This window comes from Bos javanicus, chromosome 8 (genome assembly GCF_032452875.1).
Source record: "Bos javanicus breed banteng chromosome 8, ARS-OSU_banteng_1.0, whole genome shotgun sequence".
NCBI classification, from domain to species: Eukaryota; Metazoa; Chordata; class Mammalia; order Artiodactyla; family Bovidae; genus Bos; species Bos javanicus.
The window spans coordinates 102,377,711-102,400,685 of NC_083875.1; the positions used below are offsets into that span (position 1 = coordinate 102,377,711).

At 39.6% G+C, this 22,975-nt stretch overlaps 1 protein-coding gene across 5 annotated transcripts in view; it reads left to right on the forward strand.

The window, feature by feature from the left end:
- The window catches only part of HSDL2 (hydroxysteroid dehydrogenase like 2), a 68,585-nt gene that overhangs the window by 6,920 nt on the left and 38,690 nt on the right, over window positions 1–22,975 (forward strand). For all 5 annotated transcript variants that reach the window (XR_009738216.1, XM_061426501.1, XM_061426503.1 and 2 more), the window contains exons 2-3: window positions 16,283–16,446; window positions 17,570–17,668. Coding sequence is in view for 4 of the 5 variants with exons in the window: in XM_061426501.1 (XP_061282485.1) it covers window positions 16,283–16,446; window positions 17,570–17,668 (263 nt within the window). In the remaining variant the exon portion in view is untranslated. The remainder of the gene's footprint in view (window positions 1–16,282; window positions 16,447–17,569; window positions 17,669–22,975) is intronic.

The window sequence follows — 22,975 nt, forward strand, 5'->3', positions numbered from 1 at the left end:
TTGCTATTTTTACCTGTCATTTAATATGTCTTGGGACATATTTTCAGTACATTTAGATCCTTCTCACTTTTAATGTTCTATTTATTTAACCTACCCCCATCATTGGATGGGGCTTCCCTTCCCTGGTGGCTCAGAGGATAAAGCATCTGCCTGCAATGCAGGAGACCCGGGTTCGATCCCTGGGTTGGGAAGATCCCCTGGAGAAGGAAATGGCAACCCACTCCAGTATTCTTGCCTGGAGAATCCCATGGACAGAGGAGCCTGAAGGGCTACCATCCACAGGGTCGCAAAGAGTCGGACACGACTGAGTGACTTCACTTTCACTTTCATTTTCATCATTGGATACCGGATCATTTCTGCTTCAGTCATGTCCTACTCTGTGTGACCCCATAGACAGCAGCCCACCAGGCTCCCCCATCTCTGGGATTCTCCAGGCAAGAACACTGGAGTGGGTTGCCATTTCCTTCTCCAATGCATGAGAGTGAAAAGTGAAAGTGAAGTCGCTCAGTCCTGTTGAACTCCCAGCGACCCCATGGATTGCAGCCTACCAGGCTCCTCCGTCCATGAGATTTTCCAGGCAAGAGTACTGGAGTGGGGTGCCATTGCCTTCTCCGAGATCATTTCTAGTCTTCTGTTACTCCATCTTTGCTGCCATGATTATCCTTGTATTCACATATTCACATATCTTGTTTTTCACATATTTGAGTGTATCCACATAATAAATTCTTGGCAATGAAGCTGCTGGAGCAAAGAATGTAAGCATTTCAAATTTGATCAGTTCAGTTCAGTTCAGTCGCTCAGTCTTGTCCCACTCTTTGCGACCCCATAAATCGCAGCATGCCAGGCCTCCCTGTCCATCACCAACTCCCAGAGTTCACTCAGACTCACATCCATCGAGTCAGTGATGCCATCCAGCCATCTCATCCTCTGTCGTCCCCTTCTCCTCCTGCCCCCAATCCCTCCCAGCATCAGACTCTTTTCCAATGAGTCAACTCTTCACATGAGGTGGCCAAAGTACTGGAGTTTCAGCATTAGCATTATTCCTTCCAAAGAAATCCCAGGGCTGATCTCCTTCATAATGGACTGATTGGATCTCTTTGCAGTCCAAGGGACTCTGAAGAGTCTTCTCCAACACCACAGTTCAAAAGCATCAATTCTTCGGCGCTCAGCCTTCCTCACAGTCCAACTCTCACATCCATACATGACCACAGGAAAAACCATAGCCTTGACTAGACGAACCTTTGTTGACAAAGTAATGTCTCTGCTTTTGAATATACTATTTAGGTTGGTCATAACTTTCCTTCCAAGAAGTAAGCGTTTCTTAATTTCATGACTGCAGTCACCATCTGCAGTGATTTTGGAGGCCCCCAAAAATAAAGTCTGACACTGTTTCCACTGTCTCCCCATCTATTTCCCATGAAGTGATGGGACCGGATGCCATGATCTTCATTTTCTGAATGTTGAGCTTTAAGCCAACTTTTTCACTCTCCACTTTCACTTTCATCAAGAGGCTTTTAAGTTCCTCTTCACTTTCTGCCGTAAGGGTGGTGTCATCTGCATATCTGAGGTTATTGATATTTCTCCCGGCAATCTTGATTCCAGCTTGTGCTTCTTCCAGTCCAGAAGTTAAATAAGCAGGGTGACAATATACAGCCTTGACATACTCCTTTTCTTATTTGGAACCAGTCTGTTGTTCCATGTCCAGTTCTAACTGTTCCTTCCTGACCTTCATACAGATTTCTCAAGAGGCAGGTCATAGTTAATACCAAAAGCTCTCCAAAGAGGTTGCACGCTGAAAAGAATTAATGCGATTTCCTAACCCAATATACTGGTAAACAGCAAAATGTCTGATTAAAAAAAATACTTGTTTTGATAATAAAAATCTAACTAGAGAAAAAAATGGCACCTCATTATAGTTAAAATCTGCACCAAAGAGTGAGGAAGCAGATCTTTTTATATGTTTAAAGCAGCAGTTCTTGTTGAGGAGTATTTTTGATTCCCATAGGACATTAGGCAATATCTGGGAACACATTTTATTGTCACAATTTAGTGGGGTGCTACTGGCATCTAATGGGGGGTCCAGGGATGCTGGCAAACATCTTATAAGGCACAGGAGAGCCCTCTACAGTAAAGAATTATCTTGTCCAAAACGTCAATAGTGTAGAGATTGAGAAATCCTGGTTTAAAACCATCTGTGTATCTTTCCCTTTGCCTGGCTTACACAGTTAGGCTTTTGATTGATCTCTGAGATCTCTCTACTGAAAAGTAATTTGTTCTATATCATACATGTTAGAAAATTTTTCTCAGTGTTTTTTCGTTGCATCTTGAGTTTGATGATGCTATTTGTTTATCATGCAGAACCATGTGGTTTTATTGAATCAGAGTTATCAATGATAATCAAGTTATCTTTTAAGACTTTTGTGTTTTTGTGACAAAGCTATAAAAGGCCATCTTAAACAAAGATTTTTTTAATTTATAAGTATTCTTCTGGAATTTTTGTGGGCTTCCCCTGCCCCCCTCCCCACCAACTCAGATTTCAGCATAGCAAGTGAGTTAGGAAACCCACTTCATTTTGGTTCAGATGGCTGGCTGTACAGTTTTTCCAGCACCATTTACTGACTATTTGTTCTTTCTGTTAAAAATTCCACCTCTGAATTCTTGTATGTATAGGGATCTTTTTTATTCTATTACTTTGGTCTATCTGTTCATGTACCAGTGCTAAATTATGTTAATTACTCTAATTTTATAAAGTGTTTTAGTATCTTGGAAGGCTAGTTACTGCCTCATCTGGATTTTTTTTTTCAGAATTTTCTTTGTTACTTTCAGATGTTTATTTTTCTAAATGAACTTTAACTTGTATAGTGTTTTTTGAAGTGATTGTTTTTTTTCTTTAAATAGTTAAAGATTCATCACATTTACCATGATTTTGAGGTACTAGGGAATTTTGGTATGTTGTAGTGCTAACTCTGCATTAGCAAGTTTTAGTCATCTACCAGTAGTAATGAGGAATTTGGAATCTTTTTGCTTTCTCACCTTCTATACTCTGGTTCTGATGCTTTAGAAATGGAGGTATAGACCCAGTGGTTTTCAGGTTAAGAGGAAAGCGGACTTTGCCCTTGTTTGTGCCAATGCCTGAGACCTTCAGCGTGAAAATACCCTTCATCCTACTGGGAATCAATCCAAGTGGACCAAAGGCAAAGGAGTAGAGCTTTTTTTTTTTTTCTTAAATTTATTTTATTAAAGTATAGCTAATTTACAATGTTGTGTTAATTCCTGCTGTATGGCAAAGTGAGTCAATTATACATATATATGTACACACACACTAACATATATGTGTGTGTTAGTTGCTCAGTTGTATACGATTCTTTGCAAACCTATGGACTGTAGCCCACCAGGCTCCTCTGTCCGTGGAATTCTCCAGGCAACCATTCCCTTCGCCAGGGGATCTTCCCGACCCAGGGATAGAACCAAGTATCCTGCATTGTAGACAGATTCTTTACCGTCTGAGCCACCAGGGAAACCCACAAACATATATATGTATATATATAAACTGATAGCTTATGGGGAACAATGTCGGATTCGTGATCTCTGAAGAAGAGTTAGCTTTGGGACCAGGGATCAGGCTTGATCACTGAAGAGCTTTTGTGTGGCGGAGTTTTATTAAAGTAAGAAAAGAGACAGACAAAGCTTCTGACATAGACATCAGAAGGGGTCGGAGAATGCCTCCCTTTGCTAGTGTTAGCAAGGGAGTTATATACTTTTTAAATTAGTTATTACAGTAAATCAAAAGAATGTCTCAAGGTTGTAAAATTTTTACCAGACCCACTCCCACAATTTACATTTTAGGATAACAGATTAGAATTTAACAATAGAAAGATCCTACCAGACCCACTCCCATAATATACATTCTAAAATATCAGGGTTAATAGGAAGGTTTTCAGGAAGGAGAAACTGTCCTCAAGCAGGATACTTTGTTGTTATATAATCCCTAGTACAAAGTTGAAACTGAGTTGTTTGTTGTGTTATCATCAGTTCTGGGCTTAAAGGAAAAAAAAAAAAACAAACAAACATTTTATGTGATTAAGACTAAGAAATGTAGAGGGAAAAAAAAAGTTTGTCCTTTTCTCCTCCTCAAGAACCCCAGACCCCTCTCTCCTTGGGGAACCCCGGACTTCTTATCAACCTGCCTAGGAACTGACTCTCTCAAAACCATAATGGAAAAGGATATGAACATTCTTTTTCATGTGGGAGGATTAATGATACTGCTCGGAGCGATCTGGAACGCTGTTTGGCCCTGGATGCAGTGTTCCTCTAACCTGCGGTAACTGGTGAAAAGTAGCGAAGAGGTATGTACTTCAGGGTGTCAGTCGTGTTAACATCTCACAGATAAAGGATCCCAAGTGAGGTATCCCGCCGCCTCTGGAGAGGGTCCCAACTTTGGGTTTAGACATACAGCTGCGTGTCCTGCTGGAAGTCTCGAGTTCTGGGTGAAAGGTCACCGAAACTCTTGTGCACTTAATGAGTCCCCCACTTGTTCAGTTCAGTTCAGTTCAGTGGCTCAGTCGTGTCTGACTCTTTGCGACCCCATAAATCGCAGCACGCCAGGCCTGCCTGTCCATCACCAACTCCTGGAGTTCACTCAGACTCACGTCCATCCAGTCAGTGATGCCATCCAGCCATCTCATCCTCTGTCGTCCCCTTCTCCTCCTGCCCCCAATCCCTCCCAGCATCAGACTCTTTTCCAATGAGTCAACTCTTCACATGAGGTGGCCAAAGTACTGGAGTTTCAGCTTTAGCATCATTCCTTCCAAAGAAATCCCAGGGCTGATCTCCTTCAGAATGGACTGGATGGATCTCCTTGCAGTCCAAGGGACTCTCAAGAGTCTTCTCCAACACCACAGTTCAAAAGCACCAATCCTTCGGCACTCAGCCTTCTTCACAGTCCAACTCTCACATCCATACATGACCACTGGAAAAACTATAGCCTTGACTAGACAGACCTTTGTTGGCAAAGTAATGTCTCTGCTTTTGAATATGCTATCTAGGTTGGTCATAACTTTCCTTCCAAGAAGTAAGTGTCTTTTAATTTTATGACTGCAGTCACCATCTGCAGTGATTTTGGAGCCCAGAAAAATAAAGTCTGACACTGTTTCCACTGTTTCCCCATCTATTTCCCATGAAGTGATAGGACCAGACGCCATGATCTTCGTTTTCTGAAAGTTGAGCTTTAAGCCAACTTTTTCACTCTCCACTTTCACTTTCATCAAGAGGCTTTTGAGTTCCTCTTCACTTTCTGCCATAAGAGTGGTGTCATCTGCATATCTGAGGTTCTGGAAGGAGAAAATAAGGGGTGTTTAAAAAGGGATTTCAAGTTAGTAACAAACTAAGCTAACCTTAAAGGATGAGTGTCTTTGGCGAGGCTTTTTTTTTTTTTTTACTTTGAGATGATACTAAGTTGTGCTAAAATACACATAAGGTTTGCCATCGTCACCGTTTTTAAGTGTACAGTTAAGTAGTGTTAAATATGTTTGCACTGTTGTGCAACCAGTTTCCAGAACTTTTTCGACTTGAGAAGTAAACTCTGTACCCTCCTCCCATCCCATTCTGTTTTCCGTTTATGTACTGTATGGATGTTTTGAGCTGAGTGACATGTTCGTTCTGAAGTTAGCTTGAAACATACAGGCACGTGGCCAAAAGACTTAAACACCTCAGAACGGTGAGTTTCCTTATTCTTAACTTTCAATCCCCTACTTACTCTCTGGTGGGTTTCCAAAGGTACTCTGTGTATTTATAAACATATTTGGGTACACAATCCTAAACACGTACAAACACACTCCCCACTTTACAAAATAGTAGCAAAGCCCCGTTTTACATCTTGCTATTTTTACCTGTCATTTAATATGTCTTGGGACATATTTTCAGTACATTTAGATCCTTCTCACTTTTAATGTTCTATTTATTTAACCTACCCCCATCATTGGATGGGGCTTCCCTTCCCTGGTGGCTCAGAGGATAAAGCATCTGCCTGCAATGCAGGAGACCCGGGTTCGATCCCTGGGTTGGGAAGATCCCCTGGAGAAGGAAATGGCAACCCACTCCAGTATTCTTGCCTGGAGAATCCCATGGACAGAGGAGCCTGAAGGGCTACCGTCCACAGGGTCGCAAAGAGTCGGACACGACTGAGTGACTTCACTTTCACTTTTACTTTTTCATATTCTTTTCCATTATGGTTTATCACAGGATATTGAATACAATTCCCTGTGCTACACAGTAGGCCCTTGTTGTTTATCCTTCCTATATGTAATAGTTTGTATCTGCTATGGATAGGGCTTTTTAAAGCAATAATTGGGACATTTTCATCTAAATACTTACATTTAAAAATTACTTTAACACTATGTATACTACCTTTTGTATAAAAAGGAAGGGAAAATTACACATACACACAGGATATGTTTTATATATATGTGTGTGTCTGCATATTTTTAAAAAAGGAAATATAATAAGGGTAAGTGGAAAATAAGGAATCTATAGACAAAGGATTGAACTTCTTTCAATACACACATTTATAAGGTTTGACTTTTTTATTGGCCACACAGTGCAGCTTGTGGGATCTTAGTTCCCCCAACCAGGGATGGAACCCAGGCCCTTGGCAGTGAAAGCACAGGAGTCCTAAGCACTGGACGACCAGGGAATTTCCAGATTTGACTTTTAAATCAAGTATAGGTTTTATAGTATCCCTCATCAAAGATGAGGGGAAAGTGATAAACTAAAGTGGACTGTCATCATAAACAGAGGACCTTAACTGTATATCAAGCTTTTCACATAAATATACATAGAAAAATAATTCAAATAATTTTAACATAGTAATTTGTATACCTTTAGAGACATCTGCTCTAAGGACAAGAGAGTACAGAGAAATCTTAAACTGTACTTGGTAGATTTATTATTGATAGTTGTATTAGTGTACTAATTTGAATACTGTTGCATCTTACAGTATTAATAAATATTAATAAAATTAATAAATATTAATATACCACCTCTTCTTGGTCTGATTCTTTAGCAGAAGAACTAGTGATCCTTACCCTTCCCTCTGCCACGAGTGAGAGTGTGTTCCTGGAGTCTTCTTCTCTTCTCTAACCTGTCTTTCCTTGATTGCTCAGTTGGTGAAGAATCCACCTACAATGCAGGTTCAATTCCTGGGTCAGGAAGATCTGCTGGAGAAAGCATAGGCTACCCAATCCAGTATTCTTGGGCTTCCATTGTGGCTCAGCTGGTAAAGAATCTGCCTGCAATGCAGGAGACCTGGATTCAATCCCTGGATTGGGAAGATCCTTTGGAGAAGGGAGGGGAAAGGCTGCCCACTCCAGTACTCTGGCCTGGAGAATTCCATGGACTGTGTAGTCCTCGGGGTCGCAAAGAGTTGGACACAACTGAGCAACTTTCATTTTACAACCCGTCTTACGGACTTCTTGTCCTTTTTCTGTTAGAAAGCCATGTCTTTGTTAGAATCCCATTCTTGTCACAAAAACTGTTAAGACCTGGAATTTGTATTTATCATGTTTAACATAAACAGTTTAAAGGTGTATATAACTTACCAGTGTCTGAAGTACATAAAATCCTATCATTCCCCCAAACAATACAAGGATCTAGAAAAGTTGAACTTAAGTCATTCCAGTTTAACTTTTGTTATTGTAATAATATATTTTAATTCTATTTTAACCTCTAAATGTTATTATTTATTATATCATTTATATTATTACTAATTAGCAGTATAAAAACTTTTTTTAGATTTCTGCACTTAATTTATCTTTGGCTTTTATTTCTTCCTGTAGCTCTGACCTTCCATCTGGAAACATTTTTTTTTCTTTCTTTAGTAAATAAGGCAGGAGAAAGAAAGAAAAAATATTTGGCTTGAAATGAAAGAAATAATGCTGTCATTATTTGCAGATGATATGATTATCTAAGTGGAAAATCAAAATAATGTACAACTAAATTACTAGATTTAATAAGAGTCTGATACACGGTCAGGATACAAAAGTCAATGATAAAAATTAGATTTCTGCACACAAGCAAAAGGGCTTCCCAGGTGGCGCTAGTGGTAAAGAAGTAAGAGACTCCGGTTCCATCCCTGAGTCAGGAAGATCCCCTGGAGGAGGGTAGGCAACCCACTGCAGGTGTTCTTGCCTGGAGAATCACATGGACAGAGGAGCCTGGTGGGCTACAGTCCATGGGGTTGCAAAGAGTAGGACACGACTGAAGCAACTTAGCATGCACTCACACGCACAAGTAACAGCCAGCAAGTACAGTACAATGGCTATAAAAATGAGAAGTTCAAAATCCAGAATATGGGTTGTTCTACAGATCTATATTCTTCAGCAAATAAATGGCATAAAGAAAACCTAAAATCTGTTATAGATTATAAGAGACTCAAAAGATGTACAGGCATACCTCATTTTATTTGTGCTGTACCTTTATTGCCCTTTGCAGATATTTTGTGTTTTACAAACTGAAAGTTTGTGGGAACCCTGCTTTGTCAGATGGTGGTTAGCATTTTTTAGCAATAAAATAGTTTTAAATTAAAATATGCACATTTTTTTAAGACATAGTACTATAGCATACTATAGCATATTTAAAAGACCACAATGTAAATGTAACTTTTATATACTAGGAAACCAAAGTTTGTGTGACTCACTTTATTTCAATATTCACTTTATTGTGGTGGTCTGGAATTGAACTTGCACTCTCTCAAGGTGTGTCTGTAACAAATTAATGCAATGTAAAGTCCTTACAGGATCCTGATTTGATCAAACCCACTGTAAAAAGATATTTTTGAGAGAGTTGTGAAACTTTGCATAAGGATAGGTACTAGTTGATTTTGAGGAATTACTGTTACTTTTCTTGGTTGTGATAATGACATTATTATATAAAAGTTGGAGGTACATACTGAAATGTTTGTAAGTGAAATTAAATGACTTTTGAGGTTTGCTTTCTGATAATTATTTTCAAAATTGTGATTGTTGTTGAATTGTTAAATAAACATGGATACTTATTACAGTATTTTTGTATTTTTGAAAATATTTGAAAATTCTATAATAAAAAATGGTCTTTAAGTAACTTTGCATTGATTGCGAGGGAAACTAGAGTAATTAAATAATGGGAAAATCTGATACCACCATGATTGGATGGTCAGAATATTACCTTTGATTACAGAGGGACATCCTGTGGTTCCGGGTGTGAAATAGAGAGTAATACCGTGTTCATGGACTGGAGCACTCAATGTCTTAAAGCTGGTGGTTCTTCTCACATTGTTGTGCTGTGTGCTTAGTCGCTCAGTTGTGTCTATTTGTGACCCCATGGACTGTAGCCCTCCAGGCTCCTCTGTCCATTGAATTCTATCAAAATCCCAACTGATTTTGCATGTGCAGTTAAATAAGCTAATTTCTAATATGTGGAAAAGCAAAGATCCAAGTATAGCCAAGAAAGCTGTTAAGATAGTGCAATCCATTTAACCAAATTAAACAGAAGACAGAGCCTAGAAATAGATCTGTTTGTTTCTGGAGACTCAGTCTGTGACAAAGCTGGCATTCAAGATCTGTGGGAAAGACAGGCTTTCAGACTGGAACTGTTGGTTGTCCATGTCGGGGAAAATGTAGGTCATCGGTCGGCATATGCCCTGGAGAAACTCTTGTACACGTGACTGGAAGAAGTGTACAAGATTCTTTTAGCACCATTGTTCATAATAGGAAAAAAAAAAAAAAACCTGGAAACCCTCCTCAAGGTCCATAAACAGTAGAATGACTAAATACCTAATAGTATCGGTTCAGTTCAGTCACTCAGTCGTGTCTGACTCTGCGACCCCATGGACATGCTCATATGCAAAATATTGTATATTAAATAAAGTAAGTGTAACTGTTTACACCAGTATGGATATGTCTCCATGTTTTGTGAAATAAGCAAACTATAGAATGGCATATACTGTATGAAGGGCTTCCCTGGTAGCTCAGCTGGTAAAGAATCCACTTGAAATGCAGGAGACCCGGGTTCAATTTCTGCATCAGGAAGATACCCACACCAGTATTCTTGGGCTTCCCTGGTGGCTCCCTTTATTCCTCCCTGGTAAAGAATCCACCTGCCAGTGCAGGAGATGTAGGTTCCATCTCTGTGTCAGGAAGATCCCCTGGAGTAGAAAATGGCAGCCCACTCCAGTATTCTTGCCTGGAAAACCCCATGAACTGCGGAGTCTGGTGCGCTGAAGTCTATGGGGGCGCAAAAGAGTCAGATATGACTTAGCAACTAAAACAACAAACAGCAACAACAAAAATGAAATTCTTTTTTGAGGGGAAGAAAGAATGTGTTTATTTCCTAGGGCTGCCATAACAAAAGACCACCGATTGAGTGGCTTCAAATGGAGATTTAAGTTCTGAAGACTTGAAGTCTGAAGTCCAGGTGTTAGCAGTGCCCTAGCAATGCTAGTGTTCCCTCTGAAATTATGAGCAGAACCCTTACTTGCCTCTCCCTAGCTCTGGTTATCATCGGCAGTCCTTGGCATTCTTAGTTGGTGGCTGCTTTACTCCACTCTCCACTTCTGTCGTCACACGGTGTCCTCCCTGTGTGTCTGTCTGTATGTAGTCTTTCTTCCTCTTCCAAAGGCACAGTCAAACTGAAGTAAGGATCCACCTACTGTCAGACGGTAAAGCGTCTGCCCGCAATGTGGGAGACCTGGGTTCAATCCCTGGGTTGGGAAGATCCCCTGGAAAAGGAAATGGCAACCCACTCCGGTACTCTTGCCTAGAAAATTCCGTGGATGGAGGAGCCTGGTGGGCTACAGTCCATGGGGCTGCCAAAAGTTGGACATGACTGAGCGACTTCACTTTCTTTTCTTCCTACTCCTGTATGACCTCATTGTAACTGATTACATCTGCAGCAACCCTGTTTCCAAATAAGGTCTCATTAGGGGATGCTGGAGGTTAGGACTTCAAAATACCCTAACACTTTGGTAGATAAAATTCAATCTATGACAGGGAGGTACAATTGTATTTTGGTGAATACAGTTCAATTTATAATAGCGAAATAGTGTTTGCTGAATTGGGGTTCAAAATCGATCATACGTGTTCATACACATAAGTGTTCAAAACTGTTCTTAGCTCCCACACTGTACACAAACAGATGGAGGGTCGGATTTGGCCCCTGGCTTAGACATAGATAAGTAGGTATTAGGAATAATGAAAAAAAAAAGGCAAGGAAATTAGTAATAATATTTAAAGTAGTTGTTACTTTGTGGGTCGGAAGGAAGAAGAAGGATAGAGAGGAGTAAACAGGTGGCTTCTAGGGTATTGATAATATTCTATTTCTTGGTATGCTTTTTATTTTGATCTTTAAGCTTTACACATTATTTATATATATTTTTTGTATTTTGTGGGTTTTTTTTTTTTTTTTTTTTACTAAAAGTAGTAAAAAGAACACCTCTTTATTCCCCTTCTTTCTTATTAAACCGTTTATTTCTTGTTTTGAAACACTTCTCCCACTTTTACCTCTGAACTTGCTTCTAAAGTGTAGTCTTTCTGATCTTGGCAAAAGCCTTACATTCTTTCCTAGCAAGCCTGCTTATCTGTTACCCTTGTCTCTGGTTACTGCCCCTTTTTCTGTTAGTCATTGTCACTTTGCTGCCCTCTCTTCAGCCTTCTCCTTGAACTTTATATGCCTTTAGAAAGTAAATAAGAAATGGGTTTCCTGCTCTGACTTAATTCAGGTTTTCTTCTCATCTAACACCTGAATAAGTAGAAAGTTAAAAGTGGGTGGTTGGATATATTATAAAAAAAGGGAATGGGCACGGAGAACTTCCCTCACATTTGGATCAGAGAATCTTTTGAACAACACCCACAGTTCTTTGTCAGCTTTCTATGTTTGTTTGTTTAACATCATTATTGAGATATAATTCACGCACCACACAATATACCCATTTAAAGTACACAATTAAATGGTATAGTCACAGAGTTGTGTACACACCACAGTCAACTTTAAAATATTTTTTCTATCCAAGAAAGAAACCCCATACCCCTCCTCCTCCCACCCCCAGTCCTAGGCAGCCTCTAGTCCTGTGTGTCTCTAGGTGTGCCTCTTGTGGATGTTTCATATAAATGGAATCATACATTATGAAGGCCTTGTGATGGCTTCTTTCACTGAGCATGTTTTCAAAGTTCATCCATGTGGACAGATCAGTACTTCATTCCCTTTTATTGCTGAATGTATCCCTTTGTATGTATTGATTTATAACACATTTTCAGTTCAGTTCAGTTCAGTCGCTCAGTCGTGTAAGACTCTTTGTGACCCCATGGACTGCAGCACTCCAGGCTTCCCTGTCCATCATCAATTCGCGGAGCTTGCTCAAACTCATGTCCATTGGGTCAGTGATGCCATCCAACCATCTCATTCTCTGTCACCCCCTTCCCCTCCTCCCTTCAATCTTTCCCAGCATCAGGGTCTTTTCCATTGAGTCAGTTCTTTGCATCAGGTGGCCAGAGTATTAGAGTTTCAGCTTCAGCATCAGTCCTTCCAATGAATATTCAGGACTGATTTCCTTTAGGATGGATTGGTTGGATCTCCTTGCAGTCCAAGGGACTCTCAAGAGTCTTCTCCAACACCACAGTTCAAAAGCATCAATTCTTCGGCACTCAGCTTTCTTTATAATCCAACTCTCACATCCATACATGACTACTGGAAAAACCATAGCTCTGATTAGACAGACCTTTGTTGGCAGAGTAATATCTCAGCTTCTTAATATGCTGTCTAAGTTGGTCATAGTTTTTCTTCCAAGGAGCAAACATCTTTTAATTTCATGGCTGCAGTCACCATCAGTGATTTTGGAACCCCTCAAAATGAAGTCTGTCACTGTTTCCATTGTTTCCCCATCTATCTTCCATGAAGTGATGGGACTGGAAGTTATGATCTTAGTTTTCTGAATATTGAGTTTTAAGCCAACTTTTTCACTCTCCTCTTTCACTTTCATCAAGAGACTCTTTAGTTCTTCACTTTCTGCCATAAGGGTGGTGTCATCTGCATATCTGAGATTATTGATATTTCTCCCAGCATTCTTGATTCCAGCTTGTCCTTCATCCAGCCCAGCATTTCTCATGATGTACTTTGCATATAAGTTAAATCAGCAGGGTGACAATATACAGCCTTGACGTACTCCTTTCTTGATTTGGAACCAGTCTGTTGTTCTGTGTCTAGTTCTAACTATTGCTTCTTGACCTGCATACAGATTTCTCAGGAGGCAGGTAAGATGGTCTGATATTCCCATCTCTTTAAGAATTTTCCACAGTCTGTTGTGATCCACACAGACAAAGGCTTTGATGTAGTCAATAAAGCAGATGTTTTTCTGGAACTCTCTTGCTTTTTTGATGATCCATCGGATGTTGGCAATATGATCTCTGGCTCCTCTGCCTTTTCTAAATCCAGGTTGAACATCTGGAATTTCATGGTTCACATACTGTTGAAGCATGGCTTGGAGAGAATTTTGAGCATTACTTTGCTAGCGTGTGAAATGAGTGCAATTGTGCAGTAGTTTGAACATTCTTTGGCATTGCCTTTCTTTGGGATTGGATTGAAAAGTGACCTTTTCCAGTCCTGTGGCCACTGCTGAGTTTTCCAAATTTGCTGGCATATTGAGTGTGGCACTTTCACAGCATCATCTTTTAGGATTTGAAATAGCTCAACTGAAATTCCATCGCCTCCAGTAGCTTTGTTTGTAGTGATGCTTCCTAAGGCCCACTTGACTTCGAATTCCAGGGTGTCTGGTTCTAGGTCATTGATCACACCATCATGGTTATCTGGGTCATGAAGCTCTTTTTTTGTATAGTTCTGTGTATTGTTTCCACCTCTTCTTAATAACTTATGCTTCTGTTAGGTCCATACCATTTCTGTCCTTTATTGTGCCCATTTTTGCATGAAATGTTCCCTTGGTATCTCTCATTTTCTTAAAGAGATCTCTAGTCTTTCCCATTCTATTGTTTTCCTCTATTTCTTTGCATTGATCACTGCTGCTAAGTCGCTTCAGTTGTGTGAGTCTGTGCAACCCCATAGATGGCCTCCCACTAGGCTCCCCCGTCCCTGGGATTCTCCAGGCAAGAACACTGGAGTGGGTTGCCATTTCCTTCTCCAATGCGTGAAAGTGAAAAGTGAAAGTGAAGTCGCTCAGTCGTGTCCAACTCTTAGCAACCTCATGGACTGCAGCCTACCAGGCTCCTCTGTCTATGGGATTTTCCAGGCAAGAGTACTGGAGTGGGGTACCGTTGGCTTTCTTATCTCTCCTTACTGTTCTTTGGAACTCTGCATTCAGATGGGTATATCTTTCCTTTTCTGCTTTGCCTTTAGCTTCTCTTCTTTTCTCAGCTATTTGTAAGGCCTCCATAGACAACCATTTTGCCTTTTTGCACTTTTTTTTCTTGGGGATGGTCTTGATCACTGCCTCCTGTACAATGTCACAAACCTCCGTCTGTAGTTCTTTAGGTACTGTGTCTATCAGATCTAATTCCTTGAATCTATTTGTTACTTATACTGTATAATCATAAGGAATTTGGTTTAGGTCATACATGATCAGTCTAGTGGTTTTCCCTACTTTCTTCAATTTAAGTCTGAATTTGGCAGTAACAAGTTCATGATCTGAGCCACAGTCAGGTCCTGGTCTTGTTTTTGCTGACTTTATAAGGCTTCTCCATCTTTGTCTGCAAAGAATATAATCAGTCTGATTTTTCTGTTGACCATATAGTGATGTCCGCGTGTAGAGTCTTCTCTTGTGTTGTTAAAGAGGATGTTTCCTATAAGAAGTGCATTGTCTTGGCAAAACTCTGTTAGCCTTTGCCCTGCTTCATTTCGTACTCCAAGGCCAAATTTGCCTGTTACCCCAGGTATCTCTTGACTTCCTACTTTTGCATTCCAGTCCCCTATAATGAAAAGGACATCCCTTCTGAGTGTTAGTTCTAGAAGGTCTTGTAGGTCTTCATAGAACCAGTCAACTTCAGCTTCTTCAGCATTACTGGTTGGGGCATAGACTTGGATTACAGTGATATTGAATGGTTTGTCTTGCAAACGAACAGAGATCATTCTGTCGTTTTTTGAGATTGCACCCAAGTACTGCATTTCAGACTTTTTTGTTGACTATGATGGCTACTCCATTTCTTCTAAGGGATTCCTGCCCACAGTAGTAGACATAATGGTCATCTGAGTTAAAGTTGCCCATTCCAGTCCATTTTAGTTCACTAGTTCCTAAAATGTCCATGTTCATTCTTGCCATCCCCTGTTTGACCACTTCCAATTTGCCTTGATTAATGAACCTAACATTCCAGGTTCCTATGCAATATTGCTCTTTACAACACTGGACCTTGCTTCCATCACCAGTCACATCCACAACTGGGCATCATTTTTACTTTGGCTCCATCTCTTCATTCTCTCTGGAGTTATTTCTCTACTCTCCTCCAGTAACATATTGGGCACCTACTGACCTGGGGAGTTCATCTTTCAGTGTCATATCTTTTTGCCTTTTCATACTGTTCATGGGGTTCTCAAGGCAAGAATGCTGAAGTGGTTTGCCATTCCCTTCTCCAGTGGACCACATTTTGTCAGAACATCTTCTCCACCGTGATCCGTCCGTCTTGGGTGGCCCTGCATGGCAAGGCTCATAGTGTTATTGAGTTAGACAAGGCTACAGTCCCTGTGATCAGTTATATATAACACATTTTACTTTATCCATTCATCAGCTGATGGACATTTAAGTTGTTTCCACTCTAGCTATTATAAGCAATGATGAGCATCTGTTAAATAATTATTAGCTTTTACGTAATTCCTTTTAAGTGGTATGTATTCATTGCAGAAAACTGAAAAACCCTGAAGAATATAAAGACTATGATAAAATTTATTCATAATCCCACCATTCAAAAGTAAGGTCCTTTTACAAATTTTTCAAAAAAAAACTTTAACACTTTTTCTGTGGGGAAAAAAAATATATGTTCATGTAGTTCATTAATTCCTCATTTCTTTTTAAGATTTACTCATTTGAGCAGATTTTGTTTGCAAAAATCATAGCAAATCCGGCCACTGCAGTTATAATTTATAGATCATTATACAATGGGAGTAATCAGGTATCAGATGGGGAAGGAGGAGGGTTTAGAGAAAGTTTGATAGAAGAGGAAACATGTTTTGTGAATATGTGCATGAGTTTTTGGTACTGATATCAATAAATAGAAACTTTGAGATTTCTAATAAGGCCATATTTGTTCTGTTGTAGGAAGTTAGCAGGATGTACTGTCTTCATCACAGGTGCAAGCCGTGGCATTGGCAAAGCGATTGCTTTGAAAGCAGCCAAGGATGGAGCAAACATAGTCATTGCTGCGAAGACTGCCCAGGCACACCCCAAACTTCCAGGCACCATCTATACTGCTGCTGAAGAAAGTATGTTTCAATAAATCGAGAATTTGCTGGAAAGTTTAATTATATCTTTCTGAAGTCTATCCTATAAATAATTTTATCTGGTTAAAGAAATATTTTGTCACCTTAGAGTGGTGTTTGGGGATCATTTTTCTCCCTAGCTTTTTTAAGTAATGGGAGTGATTTCCGTTAAAAATCATATGTCATGAGGCCAGTGGTTCTTGGATGAGAGCAAAGAGCAGAAGAGTAGAAGCAGAGGAAAGAATTTAAGAGGTGTATGGTGTGAATGAAAAAACGCTCCATGTTACCTGTTCTCTGCATAATTTGCAAGTCATTATTTTAATACTTTCAGGTCACAAACAGTTACTTTTTTTCTTTTAAAAAAGTTATTTACTTTTAATTGAAGGATAATTGCTTTACAATACTGTGTTGGTTTCTCCCAGACATTATCATGAATCAGCCATAGATATACATATGTGCCCTCCCTCCTGAACCTCCCTTCCGTCTCCCACCCCATCCTACCCCTCTAGGTTGTTACCGAGCCGAGGGAACACAAATAGTTATTGAGTGCTTATATTCAAGGCACTGTGCCAGGAGTGAGGGCTTCAGCTTCAGCTGATATGCTCGTTTTGTTAGTTATGTTAATAGTGCTGTGGTTATGTAAAGGGAATACATATGAAGCAATTATGAATGAAGTGATGCCTGGGATTTGTTTTGAAACATACCAGCAAAAAACGAAACAGAATTGGTGGTAGATAAATTTACTGCAAAACATGGTCAATCATTGAAGATAGTTAATGGATTCATGATAGTTCATTATACTATTCTTTATATTTTTGTACATTTTAAGAAATTTTCCATAGTAAACATCTTTTAAATTACCTTCCCCCCTTATTTCTTTTTAATAGCATTTTTAAAAATTGCCCTCTTTTTTGTTTGTTTTTTAAATAGAGATGACCTGGCTAGTCTGTAGATGGCTATGAATTCAGTCTGTCCTACAGCAGGACAGAGTTGCTAGTAGTTGGAAGACATCATTATTTATACTGATTTTCTGAAAATGGGGTACTTTTTCCTTTTGACTTATGTCAGAGGTGTGGTATCGATGAAAGTTTTAACATTTGAATGCATCTTTATTTATCCTTTGTAGTCAAAGCAGCTGGAGGAAAGGCCTTGCCATGTATTGTTGATGTAAGAGATGAAGAGCAAATCAGCAGTGCTGTGGAGAAGGCAGTGGAAAAATTTGGAGGTAGTGCCTTCATTCTGAGATAATTATTGAATATTGGTAAAGTATCGGTATAACTATCACTTTAATTTTTAACTTTCTTTTGATATGTTTACTCTTTAAGTCTTCAGAGTATAGCCAGAAATAGGTATTTGTTCCTACAGAAGCACAGTTTAAAACCATCTGATGAGTAACTGAATAATTGTTAAAAATTATTTTTAATATAACCAATCTCCCATCCAACGTAAAGTTAAGACCTTGACCATAACATATACATCTATACCCCAGATCCCATCCACTTGTTTTCACGTAACCCATCATTTGATGACTTTTTAATATTTATTGAGTAAAGTGCAGATTACCTATTGGCTTTCAAGACATTTCGCATTCTGATGTTAACAGACGTGTTTTGGCTCCATATTCTTTCTATATGCCTATGTAAACTCCCTAATCCAGCCAAAAGAGTTTGCTTCCATTTCCTTACCTTAATTTTGTCTCTTCATCTTTTCTCATCCCATTCCTGAAGCTCCTCAATGACCACTCCTCCACCTCCCACCCTTCCTGAAATGACCCCTTCTTTTTCTTTAGAAATATTTGTGCTTAAATCTCATCTACTTCATGAAGCCAATTTCCCAACTATGCAAAGTAATCACAAATGTACATTTTTCTTTCTCTGAATTCGTAGAACATTCCTTTGGTCCTCTTCTTGTAAAACTTCAGATCTTAGTATTTTTTCTTTTCCCCAAATTAATTCGTAATCTCCTAGAAGGCAAGTATTGGGAGTTGAATTAAGACTTTGATGGTATTATAGCATGGTATTTAGCTGTGTCCAAATCCTGTCCAAACCATTACCATTCTCTCCTTATATTATTCCAGAGACTGTATGTATATGCAGAGGATATTGGGGAACAAGGTAGTGCTTTATTAGCAAGTCTCATGCTTATAACCGCTAATGGAGAGTGCTATGTTCTTCTGGACTGGAGCACAAAGCTTTGACTCAAATGGGATCTCTTCCTTTAAATTCAAAATCTTACCCCTGGCTGGCAACCTTTCCCAAAGTAATGTGAATGCCCCTGAGAGAAGACGAGAGAGAATGCAAAATTACTGGGTGTTTTTTTTTTTTTTTTCCTTCTTCTTCTTACTGATAGGGTCCAAAATATGAAGGAAGAAGAAGAAGCCACATTCAAATGGGGGACCTTTATCTAAAATAACTTCTACCTACTAGGAAAAGTGACCAATTAGTGCCAGTTAGGACTTTACCTAATTAGTTTGAAAGTGAGACTTCTACCTACTAGGAAAAGTGACCAATTAGTGCCAATTAGGATTTAACCTAATTAGTTTAGCCACTCCTTTTTAGGGAGGAATTAAGGGATAAGGTGGTAAGGGTAGAAGAATAGAGCTTTTCCTTCCTCTGTATTCATCCAGTTTTAGTTCTTTCCATTGATCCATTGGTTCTGTCAACTGAGAGTGAATTTATCCTTTCTGGAGACGGAGATCATCAGAATGTAGGGGAGGACTGCTACCACCTTTGTCTGTGTCCTTTCTCAGTCTTAGTTTCTGTCCTCTAATTCTGTTAGAGAACATGAACAGTTCAGTTGTTGTCTGGTGTTGTCCCAAGAAACCTCTGAAATGGGTCAGGATGGACATTAACTATAGATACTGAAGGCCATACCATAATAAGCCCAGAATTCACCTCCTTTTTAACTTCCCATCTTGAATTCTAGCTGGATCCAGAAGGAGTTACACATTGTGTATTAGTGACAGCATAGTCCAAAAATATGCACCTGAGTGTCAAAATGTGAAGACCTCCACTTTCCAGGTTGGGGCTCTTCCAGAGTAGCTGGCATCTCACAAGTTTGTTTCTTCTCCTGTTGTTGCCACAGAGAATTTAAAGAGCCAAACTGAAATCTCTTTCTTGGAAGAATTAAAGCCCAGAAATCTCTCCTCTCCAATTTCCTAACTCTGTTTTGTCCCAGCCAAGGAAGTTTCACTCAGATGCATGGATGGTCTCGATTGGTTTAGCCACCATGGCTTAGATTGTCTTCCATTGAACCCGGCATCATTCCTTCAGCATCTTCAGTGTGGGATTGATCCAGCTTTGTCTATCAAGTGATCTACTTTCCCAGGAACAGACAGAGAAGATGAAAGGGACCAAAGCAAATCTTGTTTTTTGTTTCTTCAGAAGCCAGTTGATCCATATTAATTGATTTGGCATTCATATCCTGGAACTTAGCTGAGTTGGTAGAAATCTTCAGTCAAGAAGATATGCTTTGGACTTCCCTGGTCGTCCAGTGGTTAGGACTTTGCCTTCCAATGCAGGGAGTGCAGGTTCAATCCCTGGTCAGGGAGCTACGGTTCCATATGCCTCGCAGCCAAAAAACCAAAACATAATCAAGAGGTATGGTAAGAAGTTCAATGAAGACTTTAAAAAAAGAGAAGATATACTTTTCATATCTTTGGGGGAAGAAAATCTGCCAATGTATTTTGCTTCCTGTTGTTGAGATGGGCATCTGAAACACTTCTGTTTTCTTGCTAAAGTGCAAATTGGTGGTGGAGTTACCTCTCTTGGAATCTTCCCTAACATTTCCTTCCCTCCTCCTTAGGATCCACATTGATGTATTTAAAATATTTTGCTTTCCATTTGCCCATGAACTTCTGCTTTTCTGGCGTAATGATGCAGAATCTTAATTCTTTGGTGAACTCTGCTCGGCAACTCAACTGCTGCTACCTCCTAATCAGGATGGATGTCACATTTATGAGATGATTCAAGGCCTGCTCTTTTCTTCTCTCTGTATTTTTTTCCTCTAGATCTTCCAAGCCTTTATTTTTGGTTTGTTTGGTTTCAGTTCCATGCTGTGGTTGCTGCTGTTATGGTGTGGTTTGGAGTTTTGTAGGCCTTTGAAGTCTGCCTTTTAGAGAAGACTTTACCTTTCTCCTAACTTTTCTCTCTGCCAGGGAATTATCCTTAACAAAGTCCTGAGCAGTGGATGATGCTTTCCCTGTGCCCCTTGGGGACCTCTGCCACATAGTACTGCCTATCATCTTGCCTTCCTTCATCTTCAGAGTTTTTACGCCTTGAGTAGATTACACTATTTCATCAACCACAGATATAATATTTCCTGCCATCTTTTTTTCTGCAGCAGGCATACATGCCTTTTATTCTGTATCATTTCCCACCATTGTGCCCTGATTCATTAAAAAAATTTTTCTTTTTGGCTGTACCATGTGGCATGTGGAGTCTTAGTTCCCCAGCTAGGGACTGAACCTGTGCCCTTTGCATTGGAAGCCTGGAACCTTAACCACTGGACCACCAGGGAAGTCCCATCCCTGATCTGTTAGGTTGGTGCAGAAGTAATTATGGTTTCAGACCCTGAATCTTTATTAATCAAAATAGGAACCATTACAGTCAACACAATTTTGCCAACAAGAAATAAGTTTGTTTATCCTTGTAGTATAAAAATCCATGCTTTGGGATTCAACGAACTCTGGGAAAGCATTTTCTTCATCTTGTTGGTTGTAGAAGCATTTCCCCAGCAAAATGTTGTTGAGATGCTTGAAGAAGTGAGAGTTGGCTAGAGGACAGGTGACTATGGCAGATGAGGGAAAACTCTGTAGCCCAGTTCATTCAACTTTTCAAACGTTGGTTGTGCTAAGTGCAGTCAGGTGTTGTTGTAAAGAAGAATTGGGCCTTTTCTGTTGACCTGTGCTGGCTGCAGTCATTGAAGTTTTCTGTGCATCTCATCAATTTGCTGAGCATATTTCTCAGATATAGTGGTTTCGCTGGGATTCAGAAAGCTGTAGTGAACCAGGCTCGTAGCAGACCACCAAACAGTGACCATGACCCTTTTTCTGGTGCAGGTTTGGCTTTGGGAAGTGCTTTGGAGCTTCTTTTTGGTTCAGCCACTGAGCTGGTCATGGCCAGTTGTTGTATAAATTCCACTTTTTGTCACGTCACAATCCAATTGAGAAATGGTTTGTTGTTGTTGCATACAATAAGAGAAGACAGCACTTAAATGATTTTTTTTGATTTGCTGTCAGCTCATGAGGCACCCGCTTATCAAGCTTTTTCATTTTCACGTTTCCAATTTGCTTCAACAGCCAAATGACCACAGAATGGTCTGTTGAGTTCTTGGGTAACTTCTCGTGTAGTTGTAAGAGGACCAGCTTCAGTTATCCTCTCAATTGGTCATTGTCAGCTTCTGATGGTTGGCCACTACTCTCCTCATCTTCAAGGCTCTCATCTCCTTTGCAAAACTTCTTGAACCACCACTGCACTGAACGTTCATTAGTAGTTCCTGGGCCAAATGCATTGTTGATGTTGTGAGTTGTCTCTGCTGCTTAATGACCCATTTTGAACTTACATAAGAAAATCTCTTGAGTTTTGCTTTTTGTCTAACATTATTTCCATAGTCTAAAATACATATAAAATAAGCAGCAAGTAATAATTCATTAGCAAGAAATGTGCATTAAAATGATATATAACATAATCACATTTATTTAAGAATATATTTCAATATCAAATGGCAGAGTTCAACAATGCAAAACCTAAATTACTTTTGCACCAACCTAATATTTTTATTTGGCTCATCTGAGTCTAAAAATTTTGTTACCCCTTAATTGGACCCAGGTTTTTTTTCTTTATCATTGGCAAGTCAGATCCAGTTGGCACAATCCGTAGCTTCAGTCCTCATCTACTTTCATTTGCTTTGGGGCTCACTAGAGGATTTATTTGGCAAAAACAGAACTATATTCAGCAACATGGAACTGAACATTATTTTTCCTACAAAGTTAAAAGCACATTGTATCTCCTTTCTGACCACTTGCCCAGTCCCCATTTCTTTGAGAGATAAAGCTTCATCTAAATTATTTCATCTGATTGTTAATTGTCATTTGTAACTTTATTGCTACTTCAGTCTCGGGTATTCCTTTAGAAAGGTGGATGAATTCATTACATATTCTAATGTATTGTCTATGGATTATAAGATAAAGTCAAGCATGTATCTGCTAATACTTTTCAAGTAAAAGTAAAAGACCTGTTTTAAAACTGAAAAGTTAAAGACCTGTCTTTAAACTTAGAAATGCCTTAATAGTAGGCTTCCCTGGTGGCCCAGATGATAAAGAATCTGCCTGCAATTCAGAGACCCATGTTCTATTCCTGTGTCAGGAAGATCCCCTGGAGAAGAAAATGGCAACCCACTCCAGTATTCTTGCCTGGAGAATTCCATAGACAGAGGAGCTTGGTGGGCTACAGTCCATGGGGTCGCACAGAGTCGAACATGACTGAGCGACTATCACTCATTCACTCACTCACTCATAATAACCTCATTTAAA